Source organism: Thrips palmi, unplaced genomic scaffold, assembly GCF_012932325.1.
Source record: "Thrips palmi isolate BJ-2018 unplaced genomic scaffold, TpBJ-2018v1 HiC_scaffold_2, whole genome shotgun sequence".
NCBI lineage: Eukaryota > Metazoa > Arthropoda > Insecta > Thysanoptera > Thripidae > Thrips > Thrips palmi.
In genome coordinates this window covers 10,969,101-10,995,966 of record NW_023144629.1, presented here as the reverse complement: position 1 = coordinate 10,995,966, position 26,866 = coordinate 10,969,101, and the positions used below count along the sequence as shown (strand labels likewise).

The 26,866-nt window shown below is 44.8% G+C and overlaps 1 protein-coding gene across 1 annotated transcript; it reads left to right on the top strand.

Annotated features, from left to right (window-relative positions):
* The first annotated feature begins 716 nt into the window (after positions 1 to 716).
* On the top strand, positions 717 to 26,117 carry LOC117647717. Its single transcript, XM_034389615.1, has 10 exons — positions 717 to 1,096; positions 5,261 to 5,598; positions 8,545 to 8,797; positions 14,220 to 14,420; positions 17,976 to 18,146; positions 19,335 to 19,631; positions 21,706 to 21,876; positions 23,054 to 23,379; positions 23,996 to 24,164; positions 25,791 to 26,117. The coding sequence occupies exons 2-10, from the start codon at positions 5,267 to 5,269 to the stop codon at positions 26,115 to 26,117; spliced, it is 2,247 nt and encodes a 748-aa protein (XP_034245506.1). The 5' UTR covers positions 717 to 1,096; positions 5,261 to 5,266.
* The last annotated feature ends 749 nt before the right edge of the window (positions 26,118 to 26,866 follow it).

Sequence of the window (26,866 nt, the reverse complement as noted above, 5' to 3'; positions counted from 1 at the left end):
CGGGTCCTATTCAAACGATCTTATCTGCGCGTTCCCCCCCAAGACAATCTTATCTTAAACGCAGGCGAATTTCACTCAGTTTGATCATTTAATACAGCTACAAATCAATATCATTTGTGATAAAATTCACTGAAATGTGGAGATGAAAGATCAAAGAAACCAAAAGTACATGTAAAAATATATTCCGCTTACTCTCGTACGTGTCGCAACTGGTCAAACTGGGTGAAATCCGCATGCGTTTAAGATAAGATTGTCTTGGGGGGAACGCGCAGATAAGATCTTTTGAATAGGATCCCTCGAATATGACCTTACCCCGCAGGGCACAGTGGGCCAGAAGACTGGCGGCCAAAACTCTAGACGCGTTTTGAGCTCCAGAGTCGCTAAATGGGACTCGAAACGAGCGAGTGACATTGGATTCCTCGTTCGGAGAGCAATCCACTGGTGGGGTCACATGTTCGGTTCGAGTCCCAACGACTCTGGAGCTTAAAACGCGACTCGAGTTTTGGCCGCCTCCACCGGTCTTCTGTGCAGGGCACCTCTCTCGTACGTTTGTTGACCCGAGTTCACCCGGCGACGACGGACCCCATTTCAGAGAAATCCCTTCCCAGGAAGGAGATGCCTGGGGTGTCTGCAGGAGCGATGGGTGTGCTGAGCTGCGCAGCGGTGGTGCGCGTTCCCGGAAACAGAGGCAGTGTGCGGTGCTCGCCGCTCGGCCGCCGGATTAGGGACTTTTCCCTGCTCCCCTCCCCGGGTCGGCAGAGGGGCAGCTTCCACGGCGGCGACCCCAGCGTGGCGACGTCAGCGCTGCGGTGGCGCCCAGTGGCGATCGCAGCGCGCTCTGGTAGCGGACTAGCTCAGTCGGCCTTGCATCGGCAACCCTGGCACACTGGCAAGCCTGCAAGGCACGCCACGCACCACCACACCTTGTGGCTTCAGTCCGGTGCAGTCGTCCCGTCCGTCCGGTCCGGCAGTCGGTCCCGCATCATCCATCTTGCTGGCGTCGCAGCGTCACTTTACTGCCCTGATACGCAGTCCGTGTGTGAGCGCCTGTGTCAGCGGTACGCTGTGGCCGTGAGCTCGGACGACAGCGTCGTAGGTAAGTGGCGTGCACTCTCGACCAGCGTGCTCAGACTGACAGGCAATTTTGGAAAATTTTACTGTTATCCTGAGTCAAGTCGTTGATCTGAAGGGCGAAGCGGACCGAAATGAAGCCTATCGAATGGAAGTGAATTCAACTCTCAGCGGAAGGTTCTAACAATTCAGCTTTGTTACTTTTGGTCTCAAGTTTCGGACAATCCTACAACTTCTTAGTACGTCATTCGTAAAAGCGCAATCACTTTACAAACTTTACATGTTACGAAAGTCACCGAGTTGTCGGAGAAGGAACTGACGGGAAGTCGTGAGGTAATCGGTTGAAACAAGAGGGCATCGCGCGGTTTCCGGTCTTAATCTTCTCCGAGACCGCAAATTAATATTTTCACGAATCCCTGAACCGGAAGTCACAGATCAGCCACCTCTGCGAGTGCGCAGGCGTTAAGTCAGACTGCTGGGGGTACGTCTGTGCACGCGGGGAAGCGGTTTCGCCGTTGGTTCTGTAACTTCCGGTCAAGGGATTCGCCAATATGCCCTAATGTACGTCGATTGTAACTTGGAACGGAAGTGATCACGAAGTTCAGTAGAACAAATGTGAGGGTCTGTGTCGACGTTCTACCACCTCCGCAGAGCCACTGCCGAAATTTTCGTGTTACATGAAACAATGCTTCGTATCTCGAAGGATTTTGCCCCGTAATTCTTAGCATTCATCGCAGATTTTATAATGCCGCCGAAGTGGTGCTTCTTATGATTTCTGTGTGTCGTCCGTTCTTATCTTCCGGTTCAAGTATCAGTATCTCTGTATGGGCTAGGCAGGCAAACGAGGCCCTTCACGCCAGCGTTTCATTTGTCGCCTCTGCCTCGGAAGTCCGTCCGCCCGCACCAGTCCCGCGTTTCCCCGGTCCTGCTGAGAGGTTATTTGGAACAGTACTTACTGACTACACTTTTGGCTCCGGCTAGTTCGGTGAGTAGTGATTCTGAATCGTGGCAATGGCCCACCTACACGGTGGAAACGGTTCCTGGTTTTCCCAGGAACTCGCTGGAAATCGCCTATGTCTTTACCATAGGCTTCCTGGAAAACCAGGTACCGTTTTTCACGCGTGTACGTTTATTTTAGCGTTCACCCATGAAAATCCCTGATGGTAGCACATCTCACTTGATCTTGTGTGAGCGCACACCTGTATTTTGTGAGGGTGAGTCGCGATGTGTCACTGAAATAGTTGCGATACTGAAAATAGCGTACGCGCTACTTCAAAATTACTTCATACTACGAAGGATTTCGCCTCATATTACGAAGCGTTTCTTCACACTAATCGTCATGCTCCATGAATGATGCAATTTTAAGCTCATCGGACCGTGATATAATATTGTGCTCGCCTGGCGACATTTTTTGTCTGACGACTACTCAAATTTTACCTTCATGAGACAATTTGCCCCGCCTGGCGTACTCAAAGTCGTAGTACTATGAGTTGCAAAAGAATCGAGCCCGGCCGACCGGGCCCGGCGCTACCCCGCGCCCAGACGACTGCCGAAGACGGACGGGCTCCTCGGCAGATGGATCGACGCAGGGCTGCGCTGTTTCAAACTAAAAAACTGCACGTGCCGAGAGAGGGAGGGGGGGGGGCCAGCGTGACCAAGTGCAAAAGGCCGGGCCTGGGCCCCCGGGGGCCCCGGGAACCCGGAGCGGGCTGGAGGAAACCCGGGTTTTGGCCAAAAAATTTCGGTTAAAATTGGCGTAGAAAAAAATTTTAAACATATGACGGCCCGCAACTTTGCAAGGAACCCATTTCCCTCATTAAAAACCCAAAAAATTGGGGTTGTTCGAAAAATTTTGTTTGGGTCGAGGGGCAATAAATCTGCGTGTCAGCACCTCGCAGCGGTGCAGCTCGGAGTGAAAGGGGCCCTCGAAACAATAGCCAGGTGGTGACTCAGCTGTTTTGGAATGAAAATTTCCAGGGCGTTGCTTGACATGTTTGAAATGTTGACCAATGTTTTGGGAAACTAAATTCCCGATCTATGCATATAAAAATAAATTTTCTAGGATTATTTTCATAAAGAAAGAAAAGTTCATGAAACCTTTTAATAAATAATCAGCTATCTCGAGATGCTTTCTGGTAGCGTTGTCAAAATTAGTTTTTTTTACACAAAAATGAACTTGTGAAAATCGCACCCCCCGGCGGGTGAGCAGAGCTGCTCGGGCTCTGCGGCCCCCAGACCAGGGTCGGGTCGAGGTTTCATTCACTCATAAAGCTATTGTGCACTCGCATTATAGTTTGGAAACAAGGGGGCCCCGGCGACCGACCGTTTTCCCCTCCCTGTCCGCGCGTCTTCAGCACCGCCGGGGCGCGGGGTATCGCCGACCCCGGCCCGGGCCCGGGGCCCGATCTTTTGAAAATCATAGTACCAGCGTCGGATGTGCTAGAAATTGCACCATTCATGGGACCAAAAATTTCCCTTGACATTTAGTGCGTTCGCAGATTTCACATTGCCTTCGTGTCATGAGGCGATTCTTCGTAGATGTTATTACAGTGTAGCTAGCTTGCCTGCCACGAGTGAAAGTTTTTCTTATCGCACTTCACGGTATCCTTTGATTTTTGTCTTCCGCTTCAGTAGGGCTTACAGTGGGTTTTTCTCTCTGCCGGTATTACCGCACGGTGATGAAAGTATTCTGTCTTTATGAATATCTTTCAGTGAATAGTGGACTGGGGATAAATTTGGGCTCGCGCTGCTCTTCAATCCCTCGGAGAAATACGTGGACCGGAAGTCCTGTCGCTTGGGCCCGATGTGAAGCTGCCTTTTCACCACTAGTAGCGCCCACACTTACGGAAAGACTGCGTCTCATTGGCTGGAGTGACCCAGTTTTTGGTGCATTTGTTTATCGCGCACAGCGAAAACGTCGGCGAAGTATCGCTTTGTATTGCGAAGAAATTCAAAAGGCTTTTCAAAATCTCCTCGGTAATGCTTTTTAAAAATCCTTCGTACTGTGAGGCATTCCTACGAGGCTTCATTTACTATGCAGCTACAAAGCTGATGCTACGTAGATTTTTCCGAGTGAGGGATCTTCGACGCTGGTGTAGTCTCTTTCGTGAACCGGAAGTGAAGTCTTGGGATTCAGAAGTCACTGACAAGCAACCCCCGACAGCCACCCTACTGCTCAAGTTTCCCTTAGCACAATTTTACTTCCGGTGTGGGTCTTCTCCGCGATACCCACTCTCATAGAGTTGTTGAGCTAACGCCGGACAAAAAGAAGAAAGGAAGAAATGCTTCAAGAATATGGCCGCCGGAGGTCCGATTTGGCCTAGCAGCCGACAAAGCCCTGGCGGCCATGTTCTTGAAGCATTTTTCTTCCTTTCTTCTCTTCTTGTCCGGCGTTAGCTCAACTACTCTATTCCAGGAACGTGACATCACGTTGAAACGAATGTGACAAACTGTCACGCTCCTTTGAGCATTGTGCCACGTTCGTTGACTAAGCTAATTTATGGCTGATTCACGTCCAAACCAACGTGACACAGACACAATGCTCAAAGGATCGTGACATCCTGTCACATTCATTTCATTTTAACGATGAATCACGTTCCTGGTACGAGTGCCTATCGCACCGTAGGAAAAGGCGGGAAAAGGGAAAAGGCACACACAGTCTGGTACATAATTTGCCTGGTACCACCGTACCTCAGCCAGTACGGCTTTCGGGTACGGTGTACGGTTTTTTTAAACATGGGCTCTTTGGGAACCACACAGGGTTCACACCGGTCAGGGAAATCAGGGAAGTCATGGAAAAGTCAGGGGAAATAAAATGGGCACTGGAAGTCAGGGTAAGTTAGGGAAATTCGATTTTGGTCAGGGAAAATTTGAAAAGTTCGTCAAGGTATGGATTTTGAACGCCGCACGTGTGGAAGCTGCATGCAATTGACTCTGGAACTGCACATATATTTTGAAAATAATGTCAGGGTAAATAGGTAATTTTTGCACTGGATATCAGGGAAAAGTCAGGGAAAACGAAAAAGGAAATCTGGTGGGAACCCTGCCACGGTTTTTGGGTTCAGTTGTTCTGTACACCGTGAGGTACGGTCTAGCCGTACCTTTTTCTTTGAAATGCACGGCTTTTTTTTAACAGTGCGGTGTACACATGATTAGCCGGATGGAAGCATTTCATGTTATTCTGTTCCAGATCGCCATGCCGCCCAAGAAGCATCCCGCCGTGGAGGGCAAGGCCGGTCCGTCCCGGGGCTCCAGTCGCGGCGCGCCGTCCGCGAGGGCGTCGTCCAGCAGGGCGCGCGGAGGCCGCCGCGCCGCTGCCAGGGGGAGAGGCGCCTCGTCGTCGGGGGGCAACATGGGCGACACGTTCCTGGGCAAGCTGGTGACGAACCCCGGCGTGATGGGCGACTTCATGAAGTTCTACGGCACGCTTGCGAAGGCGCTGGAGAAGCGCGACAAGAAGAAGACCGCGCAGCGGCTCGGTTTCGGTGGAGACGACGATGATAGTGATGACGACGACGAGGACTCCAGGTATATTGAAATGGCCGAATCCGTAACTATTCTCTCCTTAAGAAGCCAGGAAATGAAACTGTTTTGGGGGGTTTAGAGAATGAACTAGGCGTGTTATTTGTAACAGATTTTGTGCACGCTTCATAGTGAACAAAGGGGCTGACCTTTCTTAAGGGGGGGCATCACTCCAAAAACAGTGCTTTTGTCAAAAACGCCACAAAAACCAAACGGAAAAGAAAAATTGTTCATATTTGACAGATAAAGCATTAAAACACACTAAGTCAATCCGCCATGGCAGTACAGCGCTTTCGTTGAAAACGATTTTTGAGTGTTAGGCTAGACCAATTTCGCACGGTTGCAGCGCTGGACGCCAAACGGTTTGACCTAGTAACAACGTAATTTGGTGACAGCCTTCCTGAGATGTCTGGCTATGGTGGGTACCTCATCACATTTAAAAAATTATTTTAAGTTGTATTTGTTTCATGCCAAAAAATATTGTTCAATTTTTTTGGGTCAAAATTGTTCAATTTTGAACGTTAAAAAATAATAAAAATTGACCAATGCAAATTATTTTGCTACCCACCATAGCGGCATGTCGTAGGAGCTTCCATGCTAAATCTCCCCGCTGTAGCTCAAAAAACTGCGCCCTCGAGGCCTGCAACCGTTTGCAATTTCATGTTCCGAGAAAAAGCGATCAAAGTTGGGAAACTGGCTTTTCCCCTATGCATGTCTGCGGCCACAACCTCCTAAAACTGCAGTTTTTGAATTTCGGAATGCGGTTTTCGCCATTCGACGCAGAAAAGAATGATCCACAATATTAACAAATAAAAAAAAATTGCAATTTTTGATCATTTTGGAGTGATGTCCCCCCTTAAATATTTGTGTCTGTTATCCCAATTTATAGGCCGGTGAAAGTTGCTTTCTGTTGCAGAAACTCATTCACTAAAAGTTATGGGCTCAACTTGTATTAGTTTCTGTTATGGAGTTTTACGTAAACTTTTTACGTGAAGTTGTGTCTCTCAAGTTCTCCTCATGACATAGGATTGGCTACCCAGTCTTCAGATTCTGGCAATTATACCTATTCTTGAACAGGAAAAAGATGGTGTTGCCTCTTTTTTAAATATCTGCCATTGTTATCCGGAATAACCAAAATAAAAGACCAATATGGCCATAAACCTCACAAATGGAAAGAAAAATAATAATAGGCCTGGGAAAATAGTTTGTACAGTCTCTTCTGGACAGATATTTTCTAATCTGTGACCACTATTACTTTTCCAAATATTGATGCAATAGTCAGAATCTGAAGACAGGGTAGCTTATGCTGAGCTTATCTTTTGTCGTAAATAATCTGGGCCACTGTTACGTCAACCGCGATAACTCAAAATAAAGCCAGTTGGCGCTAACCTCACAACATGGAAGAATAAATTCATCTAAAGGCGGTTGAAAATGTTTGTCACAGTGAACTTTCGGCAATATTTCTACGTGACATGCTAGTTTCACTTTAGTCATTTTAAACCTTAAATATTTTGAGCATGTCCAGTATCTGAAGACTAGTTGCTTTACTCTCAGCTTAATCTTTGTGCTTGCAGGAACTTCCTGGAGCAACCTGGCTAGAACGTTACTCAACGCTAAGCAGGCTCGCAAAGCAATAGGCAGTGGGGCTCCCGAACTTTGTGGCAAGTATTCTCTAACGCGTGTTGTAACATGCTTTAGTCGAGCTTGATGATGTTCCGTGTCAAATATTTCAGGCTGGTAGTGTACTTTACAGATGTGTTCAACCTTTTGAAGTATTTGACATCCTTCTACAGACTTATTCCGTTTTAACAAATTTCCTGCTCAATCGTGATAGCAAGCTTGCAAAAACTTACCTGGAGCCCTTGGCTTCACGACCCTACCTGACGCTGAAGCAAGCACGTGAGCATAACGAATCCAGGTGTGCGTTCACAATGGGCACAACAGTGTGGTTGCAAGTATTGTGCCGTACTCTGGAACCGTGTAAACTAGGAAGGCAATGCTTTAGCTTCAGCGTTGAGTTGTTGTGTAAGGTTGGCGATTGCAACAATGCGATCTAAAAACCTTTTGCATTAGCTGCATTCAGCTCTGAATGTTCCACTTAAGCTACAGACCTTGACATCACCAGGACTCCAGCATCATTTTATCATGAATAATTCGCAGGTTCCTTATTTCCTCAGGACACAACTCATGCACTTCCCTAGACTTTCTTTGGCTCCTGTCCATTTCGGTCCCTTTTGGCCTTTAGCCGTTGACACCTTCAAGCAACAGTGAAAGCCCTTAGATGCATAAAAGAAGGTGCTTCAAGTGTGCGACGCATTGGTGGGATTGTAGGCGACTCTCTACCAATAATCGAGGACAGTAAGCGAGCTGATTGTAAATTTCCTGGAAATAGGCCTATTGTCGGCTTCGTGTTACTTTTCGAAACGTGTCCCGCACTCTAAATGGTTTTGTACAAATTTTGTACAGGACATCCCAGTTTTTTCTGCACACGCAACTTTTCGTACAAATTTGTACGCAATGTGGCAAAAATAGGCGACCTTGTACAGTTTTTCGTACCAAAAATGTACGAAAAGTTAGTGAGCAGTAAAATCTATGATGTCTAGTACAAAATTGTTCTCAACATTTCGCGTTCCAAAAAAGACATCGTGTGTCGCCCAGCAGGTCGCACCTACACTGGAATGCCTACGGAGTCATTTGCTTTGTAGCTTGAAAGAAAAAGCAGAATGCATTGCAAAATTGCTTCGTACCGTGAAGTAATGCTTCGCATCACGAAGTTCTTTGCTGTATGATACAAAGCAATGTGTCGTGAATTTCACAATGCCTTCGATTTGTTAGTTCGAAGCGATGCCTTGCAGACTTTTTTCTGTGTGGGATAAGCGTTTAGCCACCGTGCGAACGGCAAAGAGGTCCATAGTTGACTAGTGTGTGTTGCAATTTCAATTTGCTGCGCAGTGACAGCCACGACTCCGACAGTGGCGAGGAGAGTCCCGGAGACGACCTGGACGGCTTCGCGCGCCGCGCCCTGTCCGGCATGGCCGCCAAGATGGGCGGCGTCAGCGACCTGAAGTTTGGCGAGGCGCGGCTCGACCGCTCCTCCGACGAGGACTCCGACGAGGACGATTCGGACACGGACCACGAGATGAACGAGATGGTGTACGTGTGGAACGCCGTGGAGAGCAGCAGCAGCGAAGACGAGGCAGAGCAGGTGAGTCCATGCGCCTGCTTCAACCTTGTTTACTGACCTTTCTATAAATACGCTTAAAACCTTGCGAAGTACTTTGAGCTCACACTCAGCACGTTCCTAACTTTTTTTTCTCATTAAATACGCTAAAGCATCAATAATTCTTGGTAATTTAACTGAACGTAACGTAAAAGCATCAATAATACTTGGTAATTCCTAAGTCAGAAGGTCTAAATACCCTTTGCCGAATTATGTACAAAACCAAGTTGTCAGTACATTATTTAATATTTCTTAAGTGGTTGTTTTAAAAAGAAAAAGTACGTATTAAGGTTGCACCAATTACTTGCGTAAGTACTGACAAAATGAACAAAGAGTTAGTAAAGTGCTTAGAGTGCATACAAAGCACAATTAAATTTACTTTTCCGTATGAAGAAATAGTTCGCAAATTGTGAAGTATTTTCTTTCTTACCTTATGTATGCTCAATTTACTTTGCTTTTTAAAGACGGTTTTCTTTGAAAGGCCTAAAGTAGTTTGTAAGGTTTCCAAAGTGTCCGTACACATTGACTGTTTTTGTACGATGTTCCATTTTTCTGCAGATGACCTTTCTGTACAAATTTTTGAGTGTTTTTGCTCTAGAATAAAGTTTTGTGGAATGACTGGGACATATTGTACGACATTCAATGCGTAAGACGTGCCTGTCTAAATGTTATGTTCAATTTACGCACTAGACGTCACTGTTATTTGTGTCAATGAAAAGATAGCATACAATTTTCGTACAAAAACTGCACATCTCTCTCTATTTTGGTCTAAATCAGGTATTAAGTTGTTGGCAAAAATCATCTGCTTTAAAAACTATAGTGTGTCGTAATCCATCTCTATTGTAACATTTAGTATGTTGTACCGTAAACCGGGGTAACTTGAGACAGCAAGGGTAACTTGAGACACTTCTGCTTTTCCACCTTTTTGGAGCTGCCACCTGGCTCGGCACATTCGGAGGTCAAAACTGCCCCAGCACTTTTTTTCATACTAGTTTGGAAAGACGATTAAGCGTTTGAACGGCGGGTTAGGACCAAGCTGGTCAGTTCTATAACGATTTTTCAATTTTAGTAAATTTAGACAATTTTAGAGAAGTGTTACAAGTCTCCCTTGGTACTCGAAACACGTCTTGTTGAGACCCAAATGACTGTAGTATCTTTCAACCCTATTATTTCGACATTCTAAATGTAGCATTGGTTTTGAGGGAAACCCATCATTCATCGGTTAAGGGGGGACCCTGGTGAAACTTTCAAGTAGGCTTCAAAATAATCCCAGCAAGTTGAATCTTTGCTTAGTTATTAGGTTCATTATGGTGAGTTCCCAAAACAAAATTCAATCCAAAATGTTGAACGGTCTCTGAGAAAAGTGGCTTTTTAGTGTTTTTTGGAGCGTTGGGGAAAAATCTTCCTGCGTCTTTCATTGGGACGGAAAGTCTTGAAAATTTTTTTAGGTTATCCTAAAGATGTATAGAAGAGATTTTAGTGACGGAATTTTCAAATTCAACTTCTGTCCTGAGATATGAGTTTTCAAATTTAACTTTAAAAAAAAAAGTGATTTTTTTCCCTTTTTTCAAACTTTTAGGTGTTTTTAAAAAAAAGTAGGGCTGATTTCAAGATTCCGTCACAAAAAATTGTCGACAAGCCCACCCAATGAATAGAGTCCATGCAAGACGACTCATGTAGGTGTAAACCCAGGAACGCAGGAAGTCTTTCTACGAAAAAATTTTTTGTCGACTGAGCAAAGCTGTGAAGTTGAGCGTAGAAGCCAACGACAACTGATCTCAATGTTTTTTCCCTTTCCCAAAATGATAAAGAAACTACCCACTTAGTTTAAAGGTGTTCAACCTGTTGAATCTGAAACCTTCTATACACTTTTTTATCTATGAACTTTGAAAATCCCTTTTTTTTTGGGAAATTTTTTGGCGATTTTTCACCAGGGCCCCCCCTTTAAAGGGGAGGTTCTGGTGAAAATGCTATCTTCTCCAAATAGGCCCCACTGTGAAAATTTGTTAAAAATTTGATGTCTTATTAAGTATTTTTTAAAAAATTTTCTTTGGGGTAGGCACATTCTATGCCCTAAACCCCAGTCCCAGAGCCTTTTTCTCCCTTTAGGCTATAATTTTAAAAAATCTTCTTGCGCATACTATTTGTCGAAAAAGGGTTTGGCTTAGACTTTTTTAATTTTTTCCGACTCTTTTTTTTAAAATGCCGGCATGCACATCTAAAAATGTCAATTGCTTTTTTATTCGCAAGCGTTCTAACCAAGCATTTCACCATAATTGATAAAAAATTTACAAAATAGAAAAAATTTTAGGGACTTTTCAGCTTTAAAAGCTAATAACTAATAATATATGGAAGTTTTGAGCTCTGCATGCCGAATCTTTTGAAAATGAGTCGAAGAAGTAAAAAATGTCAAGGTAAACCCTTTTTAAACGAAAAATAGTATGCGAAAGGGAGATTTTTTAAGATACAGCCAAAATAGGCTAAAAAAGACTTTTCGACTGGGTTTACAGCGTGGCATGTGCCTTCAAAAGTCAAATTTTAGTCTCCTCAATAAAAAATTTTATTTTCCGAACAAATTATGACTGTAGGATCCTTTTGGGAAAAATAGCAAGTTTTTCCCCAGAACCCCCCCTTAATATGACTTTTTTAGAAAATCGTTACTGTGGGGGGAAACTTGAGACCCCAAAATTTCATTGAATTTGATGGAATTTGAGTGGCGGAACTTGACACTGGCACCCCCTTTGGGCTACAGGGGGGTTTAGAGTAACGGACCTCTCCGTTCTAAGATCAAAACCAAGCCGCATTTGATCGGGAATCACTTTTTAGACAGTGTAGAGGGTCCCAAGTTTACATACAGCTTTAAGTTGGGGGGTTTTTTCCCTCAACTCCCCACGGACCAGATACGACAGAAAAAATCTTGAAGTCTCAAAAGAGGGGGAAATTTAAATTTAAAACCCTTTCCAACGAGCTAAATGTCATTGAAATCGGACAACTTCTAGCCCAAGAACCGTCAATTTTTTGAAGAAAAACAACTGTAAAAATATTTAAGGATTTTGAGTAAATTTTAAAAATTGACCAAGACTATATACCTTTGCAGGAATGGACTTGTGTACGTAGAAATAAAGAAAAATGTCAGGGTTGTCAGGTGTCACGGTTGAATGTGAAATGAGAAAATCGCTGTACTGAGTTGACAGAGTTGGATGTGAAGTGGGAGAATCGTTGCGCTTCTGAAGTGCCGTTATCCCTCAAATTAGGAAATGTAACTTTGATGAAATAATCTTAACATGAGGTTTAAAAATCTTCTAATATATTCCACAAGTAGTACTTTTCATTGAAAATAAGTTAAATGACTAAGAAAATCAGTAAGGACTGGCAAAAACCCCACTTCTGAAAAAATTCAACGTAAAAACTAGGTGTGTCTCAAGTTACCCCAAATGACGGGGTAACTTGAGACAACTTTTGAGACCCATTACTCTCATTATAGGTGACCCCCAAAAAGTTCATGGGGTCCAAACCGAATGTAATCATGTGAAATTAAACATAGTTGGGATTCGGGTTGGTGAGAAAAGTGTTGTGAACACACGGTCCAAAAAACGTGAAATATTGTCTCAAGTTACCCCGGTTTACGGTACCTCGTGGTTGTATCTTCCCATGACTCCTGTGGACAACGAGATTATTTTATGTCTGGTGAGGAGTTCTTATTTCGTTGATGTTGGTCTCAATGCAATGACTTGTTAAAAATTTGAAATCTTAGTGTGGACAACAATTATACTTAGAGGCACTTGCTAGTTCCTTGACGCAGTCCACCCAGTCAGTCCCAAACCCAGTTGGTTGTTCGGTTCCGTTACAAGGTAAAGCGTTGTCAAGTAACCAAACTGTCCCTGGCAGTTACTTCTGAAAATCTTACTTTCTTGAAACTGAGATTCACAATGAAAGTTCATTATAATTTTGGATTATTTTATTGTAAACTGTAAAACATGAAGTTTGGAGAGCAATGCCTAGCCCAAAATCCAGTCCAAGAGGAATTCTACTCTAACCACAGTCGCCAATTTTAAATGTCACCTACTCAAACATTTCACCGTAAACTGTTAGTGTGGGCATTTTTCACGTCTTTGGTTCATTTTCTGAACCGTTGTATTGTTAAGACCCTGGGACCACAACATAATTGTAAGCTGTGATTTTATGACAGCATTTTTCCAAAATTTCAATATAATTGAATCCTAATATTTTAGTCACTATTTTCTGAAAAACAATGCCAATATTAATTTGTTGTGTTCAATGTCTCCGTGAAATGATAGTTTGTTGCATGTGAGTAGTTTTCTTCAAAATGCTTGGCGCAGGAGAACTTTCAGAGATATTTCTGAAAAAAGTTGGATTTGGAGAAAGTTACTGGGCTCTTAACTTAGTGAAAGCCAGTTACCTTTGTAGTACTACCTTTGTGCATTAAATTTTTACCTGGGGCTCAATTTCAAAAGTGCAATAATTTTAGTAGAACCTCACCTTGAGTGTGTGTATTCTACTTTACAAGCGTAACATAGGCTTGCGGGGCATTCCACGTCAAACCATCATGGTCCAAAACGCACTTGCTCAGATCCGGCTCCCAACGTTTTCTATCATAGCCTACCGCTCAAGGACCACTCATGTAAATTTTTTTGAAAAAATATGCAGAACTTTGGCCGTGGCGATCTTTTAAAATTTCAAAAAAATTTCAAAACTTTTTTTTTTAGTTTTTCAAAAATTGTGTTTTTAGGCGCTCAAATGGGTTGAAAACAGTAAATGGCAACATAATAAAGTGAGAAACAAGGTTGGGGCCCTCAGTCTTTGCCTAAAAGGGCGTTTTTGACTATAAACAACGGTTTTTTGATTTCCCAAAATACGCCATCTTACTTTTTGACAATATTGGTATCAAAGGGCCCTAGGGGGTACTCTAACTGCCAGCAAAATATTGGGGACGGCAATCCTTAAACATGAGAGATATTGTCAAAAAACTCTTTAAGTTATCTTAGTGGATCGTCAAAAATTGACTATTTGACACCCATTTTTGCCCCCTGCATTAAAATGTTGTCCTAGTGTCTGTCTTAACTCTCTGGAACCATTTCGAGGTGATGGTAAGCATTACACGAGTTGAGGCCTACGATTGCCTATGATAGAAAACATTGGGAGCCGGATCTGAGCAAGTGCGTTTTGGACCATGATGGTTTGACGTGGAATGCCCCTTGCGTTACTAAATGCTTGAGTAAGGCTTGCGTTACTGAATGCTTGAGTACAGCATCCATTAACACTTTGGTTTTGCTAGTGTTTTTAGCGTGTTCTGAAAAAAAAAATGCTCAGTTCTAACGCATGAACTTTCCAACTTCTCTGTTTAAATTTATCTTGTTTCACTTAAGTAATGAAACCTAATTTTCAGGCGCAGCCGGGGACGGCCCGCGTCAAGTACGTGCGCTTCCGAGACGAGGAGTTCGCCGCGGCGGTGGCGGCGGCGACGCGCATCCCCCCGGCTGTCGCTGACCCCCTCATGCGGACCCGCAAGGAAGACGACTTTTTCTGCGACGTGAAGAAGGACAAGCACATCGAGGCTGTGCTCAAGGCCCTGGGCAACGGCACCAAGGTATGAAACTTTGATGAGGGTAAAGTTCCGAACATGGATGGGGGGTACAAGACCATGGATCGCGAGCCCGTACCGCCAAATCAGTTTATCAATTCGATCTTTTTTAAGTTTTCATGCAGTCAGCACTGCAGTGATAGCTTCACGCGTGAGGCAGCTGCGATGTGACTTATCGCAACCCGTGCAACGTGCTATTGTAAAAATCTAGAAGGCCCAAACGCGATCTGGTTTTGATAACCTTTGGTGAGGGGGAAATCACAATTTTTCTCATGTGTTCAATTTTTTTTGTTCAGTGTACTCACATTTTTAAAATAGCGTCATTCGCTTCCTACTTGGCCGATTTGACGTTTCGTATTGTCGAAAACGCCAAATTTTTCTCTATAGACGTTGATAATTTTGAAACTAATAAGTTTTGTTCAGTGTATCACCGGTACTCAACTGCGAGAAAAAACTACAGAGAATCCTGTTAATTTTTTCACAGCGTCGCTCTGTACCCAAACCACAGTGATCTCCGTTTTTTAAAAGACGGAGCTCACTGTTGTTTTTTGTGTTAAATCTCTCTTTTTGGGCCTAGCGGCCAATGCCACATCTGGACGGCATGGTCAAAGCCTCATAGGTCACCGTTGGGTCCCCGTACCGAGGACGTGGATGGGCACCTCACAGGGTCCCCGATGACGATGCGAGCATTTTAGACCTAGGTTCCGACCATTCGTTGAAAAGGTCTCTGGGACTTTCCCCACGTGAACCAACGAGGGGTTGGAATCGAGGTCCTCGGATTTCGACCTAAGGGTATCAATCGATTCGGTATCGGCCCCTGACTCACCATGTAAATTTTTTTGAAAAAAATTTGAGGGTTTTGGGTTTTGCACCATTTTTATGGTTTTAAAATTTTTTAAAAATAGTTAAAAACAAAATTTTTTTTTAAAAATTTTTTTTTTAGGTGTTCTTTAGGGTTTAGGAATGGGGGGAAAAGCTTTTAAAAGTTTTTTAAAAGAACCATCTGGGAGGTTTTAAGAGTAGTAAAAATGGTGAATTTTGGTAAAAATTTGAAAAAATTCACCGTTCTGAAAATACGTCATCATGGATTTTGGCCTAACTCTTTTTTTTTTTCCTTTTACTATTGGTGCATACTCCTTAGAGGGTTTGGATGGCCCGCCACAATTTTTTCTTCTGGAGCCTATAACATGTCTATTGCGGCATATTTATCCCTTTAATTGACTGTTTTTTTGTCTTTTCTCTCATGCGCTTACTTGGTCGACCTTTGCAGATCACTCAAATAAGGATATCAGGGCCCAACACAACTTCTGATAGCCAGCTCTTCTATATGCAGACTTTTAGGGACCCAGCAATCATTATCATGGTTACTTTACACAAATTTATTTTTTTTTGAGCACATTTTCACTCATAGATCTCGACTAACCTGAGACACGGAGTTTCGAAGGGGACTTCTTGTAGTACAGCACATGTTTCAACTTGATTACTCTTTCCATTAAGAATTTCTGAATCTTGCCATCCTTAAATAGTGAGTTGTCACTAAACTTTTGTCCACTTCAAAAGTCCATGTCTCAGGTTAGTCGAGATCTATGAGTGAAAATGTGCTCAAAATAAAGTAAATTTGTGTAAAGTAACTTTGATAGTGATTGCATCGGTCCCTAGAAGTCTGCATATAGAAGAGCTAGTTATCAGAAGTTCTGTTGGGCCCTGATATCCTTACTTTGAGTGATCTGCATGGTCGACCAAGTAAGCGCATGAGAGAAACGACAAAAAAACAGTCAATTAAAGGGATATCACTGTTAAAAAAAAAGTCTGAAAATTCAGACAAAATTGGTCAGAAGTTATTAACAGACTTGAGGTCTGAAAATTCAGACCATTTAGATGGTCTGAAAGTTAAGAACTGGCGAGTCTTACATTTAAGATTTGGTGGTCTGAACATTCAGACCTGTATGGAGATAGCAAATATTAAGGTCCGTGCCATGTGAATTAAACATTGGAACCATCTCAAGCGTATGAAGTCCTCCAAAGGGGAAACGTCATCGATTAAAAATTGTGTTTGGGAAGAAGATCCTTGCGACTTTCCCTGACTTTCGAGGGGCCGGCCTGCGGCACCCAAGGAAATGGCGACACGGAGCCACCCGCGAGAGGTAAATTAAAATGTGAATTGTTCAACTCCCACCTATAGTACGGAGATAAATCTTGCAGCAGAGAATAGTTCTCATATGGCCGATTAAGTTTTGTCAATTTTAAACTTTTTAATTAGTCTTTTTTCCATCAGACGCCTTTAAAATAGAAGGAGGTATGTCTCAAAACCACGTGCGCCATCTAGCGGACAAACGAAATCTTGGGTTGGTCTGAATTTTCAGACTTAACTGTCAAAATTTTCAGACTGCGCTGATCTGAATTCAATTTTTAAGATGGTCAGGTTGCATTTTTCATACCGAAAGGCAAAATTTTTCAGACAAGCAGTCTAAAACCAAGTCTGAAAAATGAATTCAGACCCCCAAGTCTGACAAAAGTGGTCTAAATTTTTCAGTTTTTTTCAAAACGTTTATGCCGCAATTAGACATGTTATAGGCTCTAGAAAAAAAAATTTGGGGGGGGCCATCCAAACCCTTTTAAAGGGGAGTATGCACCAATAGTAGAGGAAAAAAAAAAAAAGTTTGGCCAAAACCCATGATGACGTTTTTTCAGAACGGTTGAAATTTGTTTTCAAATTTTCCCCAAAAATTCACCATTTTCACTATCTTAAAACCTCCCAGATGGTTTTTAAACAACTTTTAATGCTTTTCCCTCATTCCTAAACCCTAAAGAACACCTAAAAAAAAATTTGAAAAAAAAATTTGTTTTTACTATTTTTAAACTTTTAAAACCATAAAACTGGTGCAAAAACTAAACCGTTCAAAATTTTTTCAAAAAAATTTACATGGTGAGTCAGGGGCCGATACCGAATCGATTGATACCACTTAGGTCGAAATCCGAGGACCTCGATTCCAAACCGTCGCTGGATTCACGTGGAATGTCCCCTCTTCAAGATCTACTCGAATCAAGAATAAAAATATTTCTTGGTCAACCCCCTTTTTTCAAGATCCAGTTGACCAATCAGGATCTTTTTAAAAGGGGGGTTTACCCAAAAATTTTTTTTATTCTTGATTCGAGTAGATCTTGATGAGACCTTTTCAACGAATGGTCGGAACCTAGGTCTAAAATGCTCGCATCGTTATCGGGGACCTTGTGAGGTGCCCGTCGACGTCCTCGGGGACCCAACGGTGACCTATGAGGCTTTGACCATGCCGTCCCGATGTGGCATTGGCCGCTCGGACAACAGAGATATGTAACTAAAAACAACAGTGAGCTCCGTCTTTTAAAAGACGGAGATCACTGTAGTTTTGGGTACAGAGCGACGCTGTGAAAAAATCACAGGATTTTCTGTAGTTTTTTCTCGCAGTGTCATGTACTCTTGTGTGCACGAGAACGCTGAATTATTGACCCCTCGATCTTTCGTCATGTTGCTGGTCCACTGTTCACTGTCTAACACTCAACAAATCTGTTTTCCACTTGAAGGATGTGGCGGCCCTTCACCTGGAGGACGCCCAGTGGGCCACCTGCAAGATGTACTCGCCTCTGCTGGTGAAGCTGCTGGCCAGCTACAAGGAGAGCCTGCGCACGCTGAGCATGACGAACCGCCTGCTGCTGCAGCCCAACAACGGCAAGAAGAAGGACTGTATCTGGAAGGTGAGGTTGCCTCTGGGTGCCGTAGTTCGAGCGGCCGTGCGTTCCAAGCGGCTGTTAGGTGGCGTTTGTAGTCGAATAGACATTTTCGGTCCTGCACACTGGTGGCTTAACAAAACCATTAGTTCGGAACTCGGAGAATCTGGAGTCCTCGCAGTCTGGACGCAGGTGGTCGACTTCGTGGCCTTTCACACTCTGCATGCGGAACGTTGCGAACTAATGATCCACGAAGCGGAGAGAAGGAATTACTTGAAATTCTATATTGGGTTCTTATATTATTTTTGAGCAATGGTTTCCATCATTGCATCTACTGAACTAGCAGAACTAAAATCTCTTTTCGATCAAAATTTTATCAGAAATGCAGATACGCACCGAAGTGCATTCTGTCCGCTCCGACAGTTAAAATTTTCTTGGATCTGCTCTGACAAATTTAAAGGGGGGGTTCTGGTGAAAACGCTATTTTCTTCAAAATCGGTCTCACTGTGAAAATTTGGTAAAAATTTGGTGTCTTACCAAGTAATTATTTAAATTTTTCATTGGGGAGGCACATTCTATGCCCTGAACCCAGTCTCAGAGCCTTATTCTCCCATTACGGCTAGAACTTTTTAAATCTTCTTGCGTATACTATTTTTTCGTAAAAAAGGGTTTGGGCCCTTTACATTTTTCACTTCTTCCATTCATTTTTAACAGACGCCGGCATGCACAACTCAAAAGGTAAATTTTATTTTTATTCGCAAGCTTTCTAACCAAGCATTTCACTACTATTGATAAAAAACGTACAAAATAGACGAAATTTAGGGACTTTTCAGCTTAAAAAGCTTTCAATTAATAATATGACGGAAATTTTGAGCTATGCATTCCAGAATCTTCTGAAAATGTATTGAAGAAGTGAAAAATGTCAACGTCAACCTTTTACGTCAAAATAGTGTGCGCAAGATGATTTTTTTTTAGGTACAGCCAAAATACTCTCAAAGAGACTCTTCGACTGGGTTCAAAGCCTGGCCGTCAAAAGTCAAATTTTGGTCTCCTCGAAGAAAAATTTTATGTTCCGAAAAAATTATGACAGTGGCATCCATTTCGAAAACGGCAAGATTTTCACCAGAACCTCCCCTTAAGATTATTCTGTTAGGAGGCGTCGAAAGTGTGATGACGATTCGTGGCGGACCTTATAGTGAAACGGTGTCCCTGCAGGTGGTGTCCAGCATGCCGCACCTGGAGGAGCTACGCCTGACGTACATGCCGCTGTCCCTGCACTACTACACCTACCGCGGGGAGCTGAGCGTCGATGACCGCTACGGCCTGCCGTCCACCAAGACCAAGCAGGCGCCCGCCGCGCTGCCCGCCCTCAAGCGCCTCCACCTGCACCTGACGACGGACTGGTTCCAGCAGCAGTTCCGCGCCGCCATCGACGGCGGCCCCGACTACGAGGACTTCGAGTACGAGAGCGCGGGGGGCGGCGAGCGCGAGGAGGAGCAGGAGGACTTCCTCGTGACCTGCTGGCCGCCAAGGGGGACGCCGTGACCGTGCTGGACAGGGGCCCGCGTCCAGGTGAGGGGACTTTTCTGCGGACGGTGGTGAGGGCACGCCACTGGCTGTGAGGGGCAATGTGCACGTGGCAGTTGCACGTGAGAGGCAATGTGGCTGTGACATTGCACGTATTGTGCGATATCTTAATTCATTGCACAAAACATGCCACGGTTCATAGCGTTTGGAATCTTAGTGTGTGCTTAGCTTGGAGTACTATACGGCGCTAAGCATGCTTCGTTAGCGTGCACACGGTAGAAACGGTTCCTGTTCTTCCAGGAATTCCCCGGAAATTGCACATGTCATTGGTTCTCTCTCTTTCTTCTCTCTCTCTCCCCCTCCCCTCTTTTTCTCCCCCTTTATCCTCTCTTTTCTCTTTCACTTCGCTTGAGTCTCTTCCCCTCCCCTTCTCTCCTTTCCCATGGAGTGTATGCTAAAGCGCTCTTGGGCTGTCTAGAAAACGCGCATGGGCTGGAGATCGTGGACCTGCTGGGGGGCTTGCACAACGTGCGGTCCATCGGGGTGCGGTGGAGCTGCTGCACGTGACCGAGAAGATGTCGAAGCTGCAGGGCGCCACGGTGGTGTTCCACCACACCCCCCCCCCGAAGAGCGACGCGGTGGTCAAGGCGGCGGCCGTCATCGCCGCGGCCCCCGGGGACCTGGGCGGGGCTCAAGCAGCTCACGTTCAAGGTGCCCAGCAAGGCGCCGTTCTCCCTCGCGCTGTTCGCCAAGGCCCCCGAGAAACTCGTGCGGAAGGCGCAAGCCAGCTGGAACCAGGCAAGTGCATCAACACTGGTGAAACAAAGGCATTAAAATTATGCCCTTTAAAGGGCGTAAACGATTTACGGCCTTGAAGGGCATATTTCGTTAATGCCTTTGGGAAGGGCACCAACATTTTGCTTGAAATTCCTATACCATTTACGCCCTTCCCAAGGGCACAAATGGATTTATGCCCTAAAGGGCGTAGAAGAGTATTTATGCCCTAAAGGGCGTAATTTTTATGCCTTTGTTTAACCAATGAACATTACTGGCAAACAATGACCTAAAAGAAAGACTTCGCATTTTAGGGCTCACTGGCGAAACAAAGGCGTAAAAGTTATGCCCTTCAAGGGCGTTAATGATAAACGCCCATGAAACGGCGTGAATTGTTTATGCCTTTTGGAAGGGCGTCAAAATTTTGCTTATAAGTCCTGTACCATTTACCCTCGTCATAAGGGCTTAACACGATTCACGCCCTTAAAGGGCGCAAAAAGAGTGCTTGTGCCTGAAAGAGCGTAGAATTTTTATGCGCTTGTGCTACTAGCGCTCAAACATAAGTTGAGTTTTTTTGGCAGGGCCTTACAATTATGACGTGCCTTTAGAAGGCATTAAAATTACGCGCAACTCGTTATAGCTCTGTATGGGTGTATTTTTCTTGCCATGAATGGGCGGGCGGGCACAATCACAGTTTTTTGTGCACACGAATTTTTCGTACAATTATTGTATGAAAACGGCACATTCCCAGTTTTGTGCGAAACCGCGTACAATTTTGTACGAAAAAGTTTTGTGTGCGTTTTTAAGGGGGCAGTCTCGTCCCTGGACCCTTTTTTAAAAAGGGGGGTTGCCCAAGAATTTTTTTTATTCTTGATTCGAGTAGATCTTGATGAGACCTTTTCAACGAATGGTCGGAACCTAGGTCTAAAATGCTCGCATCGTTATCGGGGACCTTGTGAGGTGCCCGTCGACGTCCTCGGGGACCCAACGGTGACCTATGAGGCTTTGACCATGCCGTCCCGATGTGGCATTGGCCGCTCGGACAACAGAGATATGTAACTAAAAACAACAGTGAGCTCCGTCTTTTAAAAGACGGAGATCACTGTAGTTTTGGGTACAGAGCGACGCTGTGAAAAAATCACAGGATTTTCTGTAGTTTTTTCTCGCAGTGTCATGTACTCTTGTGTGCACGAGAACGCTGAATTATTGACCCCTCGATCTTTCGTCATGTTGCTGGTCCACTGTTCACTGTCTAACACTCAACAAATCTGTTTTCCACTTGAAGGATGTGGCGGCCCTTCACCTGGAGGACGCCCAGTGGGCCACCTGCAAGATGTACTCGCCTCTGCTGGTGAAGCTGCTGGCCAGCTACAAGGAGAGCCTGCGCACGCTGAGCATGACGAACCGCCTGCTGCTGCAGCCCAACAACGGCAAGAAGAAGGACTGTATCTGGAAGGTGAGGTTGCCTCTGGTGCCGTAGTTCGAGCGGCCGTGCGTTCCAAGCGGCTGTTAGGTGGCGTTTGTAGTCGAATAGACATTTTCGGTCCTGCACACTGGTGGCTTAACAAAACCATTAGTTCGGAACTCGGAGAATCTGGAGTCCTCGCAGTCTGGACGCAGGTGGTCGACTTCGTGGCCTTTCACACTCTGCATGCGGAACGTTGCGAACTAATGATCCACGAAGCGGAGAGAAGGAATTACTTGAAATTCTATATTGGGTTCTTATATTATTTTTGAGCAAGGGTTTTCCCATCATTGCATCTACTAAAATAGCAGAACTAAAATCTTTTTCGCAAAATTTTATCAGAAATGCGGGATCGCACCAAAAGGATTCTGTCCGCTCCGACAGTTAAGATTTTCTTGGATCTGCTCTGACAATTAAGGGGAGGTTCTGGTGAAAACGCTATTTTCTTCAAAATCGGTCTCACTGTGAAAATTTGGTAAAAATTTGGTGTCTTACCAAGTAATTATTTAAATTTTTCATTGGGGAGGCACATTCTATGCCCTGAACCCAGTCTCAGAGCCTTATTCTCCCATTACGGCTAGAACTTTTTAAATCTTCTTGCGTATACTATTTTGTCGTAAAAGGTTGGCCTTGACATTTTTCACTTCTTCCATTCATTTTTAACAGACGCCGGCATGCACAACTCAAAAGGTAAATTTTATTTTTATTCGCAAGCTTTCTAACCAAGCATTTCACTACTATTGATAAAAAACGTACAAAATAGACGAAATTTAGGGACTTTTCAGTTTAAAAAAGCTTTCAATTAATAATATGACGGAAATTTTGAGCTATGCATTCCAGAATCTTCTGAAAATGTATTGAAGAAGTGAAAAATGTCAACGTCAACCTTTTACGTCAAAATAGTGTGCGCAAGATGATTTTTTTTTAGGTACAGCCAAAATACTCTCAAAGAGACTCTTCGACTGGGTTCAAAGCCTGGCCGTCAAAAGTCAAATTTTGGTCTCCTCGAAGAAAAATTTTATGTTCCGAAAAAATTATGACAGTGGCATCCATTTCGAAAACGGCAAGATTTTCACCAGAACCTCCCCTTAAGATTATTCTGTTAGGAGGCGTCGAAAGTGTGATGACGATTCGTGGCGGACCTTATAGTGAAACGGTGTCCCTGCAGGTGGTGTCCAGCATGCCGCACCTGGAGGAGCTACGCCTGACGTACATGCCGCTGTCCCTGCACTACTACACCTACCGCGGGGAGCTGAGCGTCGATGACCGCTACGGCCTGCCGTCCACCAAGACCAAGCAGGCGCCCGCCGCGCTGCCCGCCCTCAAGCGCCTCCACCTGCACCTGACGACGGACTGGTTCCAGCAGCAGTTCCGCGCCGCCATCGACGGCGGCCCCGACTACGAGGACTTCGAGTACGAGAGCGCGGGGGGCGGCGAGCGCGAGGAGGAGCAGGAGGACTTCCTCGTGACCTGCTGGCCGCCAAGGGGGACGCCGTGACCGTGCTGGACATGGCCTGCGTCCAGGTGAGGGGACTTTTCTGCGGACGGTGGTGAGGGCACGCCACTGGCTGTGAGGGGCAATGTGCACGTGGCAGTTGCACGTGAGAGGCAATGTGGCTGTGACATTGCACGTATTGTGCGATATCTTAATTCATTGCACAAAACATGCCACGGTTCATAGCGTTTGGAATCTTAGTGTGTGCTTAGCTTGGAGTACTATACGGCGCTAAGCATGCTTCGTTAGCGTGCACACGGTAGAAACGGTTCCTGTTCTTCCAGGAATTCCCCGGAAATTGCACATGTCATTGGCCTTCTCTCTCTTTCTTCTCTCTCTCTCCCCCTCCCCTCTTTTTCTCCCCCTTTATCCTCTCTTTTCTCTTTCACTTCGCTTGAGTCTCTTCCCCTCCCCTTCTCTCCTTTCCCATGGAGTGTATGCTAAAGCGCTCTTGGGCTGTCTAGAAAACGCGCATGGGCTGGAGATCGTGGACCTGCTGGGGGGCTTGCACAACGTGCGGTCCATCGGGGTGCGGTGGAGCTGCTGCACGTGACCGAGAAGATGTCGAAGCTGCAGGGCGCCACGGTGGTGTTCCACCACACCCCCCCCCCGAAGAGCGACGCGGTGGTCAAGGCGGCGGCCGTCATCGCCGGGGCCCCCGGCGACCTGGGCGGGGCTCAAGCAGCTCACGTTCAAGGTGCCCAGCAAGGCGCCGTTCTCCCTCGCGCTGTTCGCCAAGGCCCCCGAGAAACTCGTGCGGAAGGCGCAAGCCAGCTGGAACCAGGCAAGTGCATCAACACTGGTGAAACAAAGGCATTAAAATTATGCCCTTTAAGGGCGTAAACGATTTACGGCCTTGAAGGGCATATTTCGTTAATGCCTTTGGGAAGGGCACCAACATTTTGCTTGAAATTCCTATACCATTTACGCCCTTCCCAAGGGCAAAAATGGATTTATGCCCAAAAGGGGCGTAGAAGAGTATTTATCCCCAAAAGGGGCGTAATTTTTATGCCTTTTTTTAAAACCAAATGAACATTACTGGCAAACAATGACCTAAAAGAAAGACTTCGCATTTTAGGGCTCACTGGCGAAACAAAGGCGTAAAAGTTATGCCCTTCAAGGGCGTTAATGATAAACGCCCATGAAACGGCGTGAATTGTTTATGCCTTTTGGAAGGGCGTCAAAATTTTGCTTATAAGTCCTGTACCATTTACCCTCGTCATAAGGGCTTAACACGATTCACGCCCTTAAAGGGCGCAAAAAGAGTGCTTGTGCCTGAAAGAGCGTAGAATTTTTATGCGCTTGTGCTACTAGCGCTCAAACATAAGTTGAGTTTTTTTGGCAGGGCCTTACAATTATGACGTGCCTTTAGAAGGCATTAAAATTACGCGCAACTCGTTATAGCTCTGTATGGGTGTATTTTTCTTGCCATGAATGGGCGGGCGGGCACAATCACAGTTTTTTGTGCACACGAATTTTTCGTACAATTATTGTATGAAAACGGCACATTCCCAGTTTTGTGCGAAACCGCGTACAATTTTGTACGAAACGTTCGTGTGCGTTTTAAGGGGGCAGTCTCGTCCCTGGACCCTTTTTTAAGGGGGTTTTCCCCCCTCTTTTGATGGCGTTGATTTTTTTAAATATACCTCTTAGAGACACACGGTAAAAAACAAATGAAAGAACAGATTTTTTTTTGAAAATGTTGTAAAAATTCGAATTTTTACAATACTTTCAAAAAAAAATTTTTTGTTTTGTCTTTATTTGAAAGGGAGTTAAAAATAGTGCAACAAAAGCCTGCAAAACATACAAAATTTCACTGCGCGACATTTTTCTCCGGAAGTTCTCAACTTTTTGGCGATCGGTTTGCGGCGTTTTGAAGATAAAAAAATGGTCTTTACTTTAACCTACAATCATCCATATAGCCCAAGGAAAACCATTATTAAAACCATACCGAAGTTTGTAGACATATTTGGATACGTTGATAAAACACGTTTTTCTTGGGCTATAGGGATGATTGTAGGTTAAAGTAAAGACCATTTTTTTATCTTCAAAACGCCGCTAACCGATCGCCAAAAAGTTAAGAACTTCTGGAGAAAAATGTCGCGCAGTGAAATTTTGTATGTTTTGCAGGCTTTTGTTGCATTACCTATAACTCCCCTACAACTAAAGACAAACCAAAACATTTTTTTTTTTTGAAAATGTTGTAAAAATTCCGTTCTTTTATTTGGTTTTTACCGTTTGTCTGTAAGAGGTAAAAATAATCGCTATCAAAAGAGAGGGAAAAAACCCACCTAAAAAAGGGTACAGGGTCGAGACTGCCCCCTTAACTCAAAAACTGTGATGCCTCGTTTAAAACTTCATTCAAAACATTTTGGACGGACCCTCTGTGACACGCCTCTTTCTGTGGCAGGTGCTGACCGCCGTGGCCGGGGTGTGCTGCTCGCTGAAGTGCTTGACGCTGGAGGGCTGCGGCTGGAGCGCGGACGCGCTGCACCCCGATCCTGGACAAGAACCCTTCGCCGAGGAGGGAGTGCTGGACGAGAACCCCGAGCTGGAGCCCCGCCACCTCGCCCTGCTCAAGGACCTGGCCGCCCTGAAGCGCGTGCAGCTCAGCCCGACGCTGCGGCGCGCCGCCAAAGGCTCCGAGCTGGCGACCCTGGTGGCGCAGTGCCAGGAGGAGTGGGCCCGGCGCGGAGTGGGCGTGCAGTGGGGCAAGAAGGCTGCGGACAGCGCCTAGCGGTGTTGGCCTCCCACTTCAGGCTGACGCTGTGGCTGACTGCTGGCGTCATGAGTTAATACCTGGGCGTCAACTTTCTTACGGGCTTATCGTTTGCAATTTGAATTGTTGTGATGGTTCCATTCATGCTGCTTAAATATGTATCATCGTAGTGGACACGCTTGATTTGCACATAATATCTCTAAGGACTCATTTCATTCGGTTTGAACATTTGTCATTTGTCTGTCGGTTGGAGATGTGCGAGTACATGGACACATCACTTATTTCTTTCATTTTTTTTTTTTTTTTTTATTTTGCCCTTTTGTCTACTTAAAGACGAGTTCGTCACTTTGTGTTATTTAGTGAAATAAAGCCCTTGCATGGACATTCATTTTGCCTCATTGTTTTCCTGTCCTTTTCCGACTTGAACAGCGCCGGGAGCTCCATGCTTTAGGGTAAAACCGGTAAAACTGGGATCGAAAAACTGGAACCCTACCTACGTACTTTGAAATATTCCATATCCAGCTAGTTGTTGAAAGTAGAATACACTTGGTGTATTTTGGAGACAAGGGAAGACACTTTCATTTACTCAATGCCTAGATGATCCGGGAAGCGGAAGAAGGGAATAATTCAACTAATCTCCAAATTGAGTCTTTATACTATAATCGTGCCTCGGGATGGTTTGCATCACTACACCAAATTGTTTTCCTTCATTCCTAGTAGCTTAAGAGAAAATCCACATGAAAAATTGATAAAACTCCACTGGACCC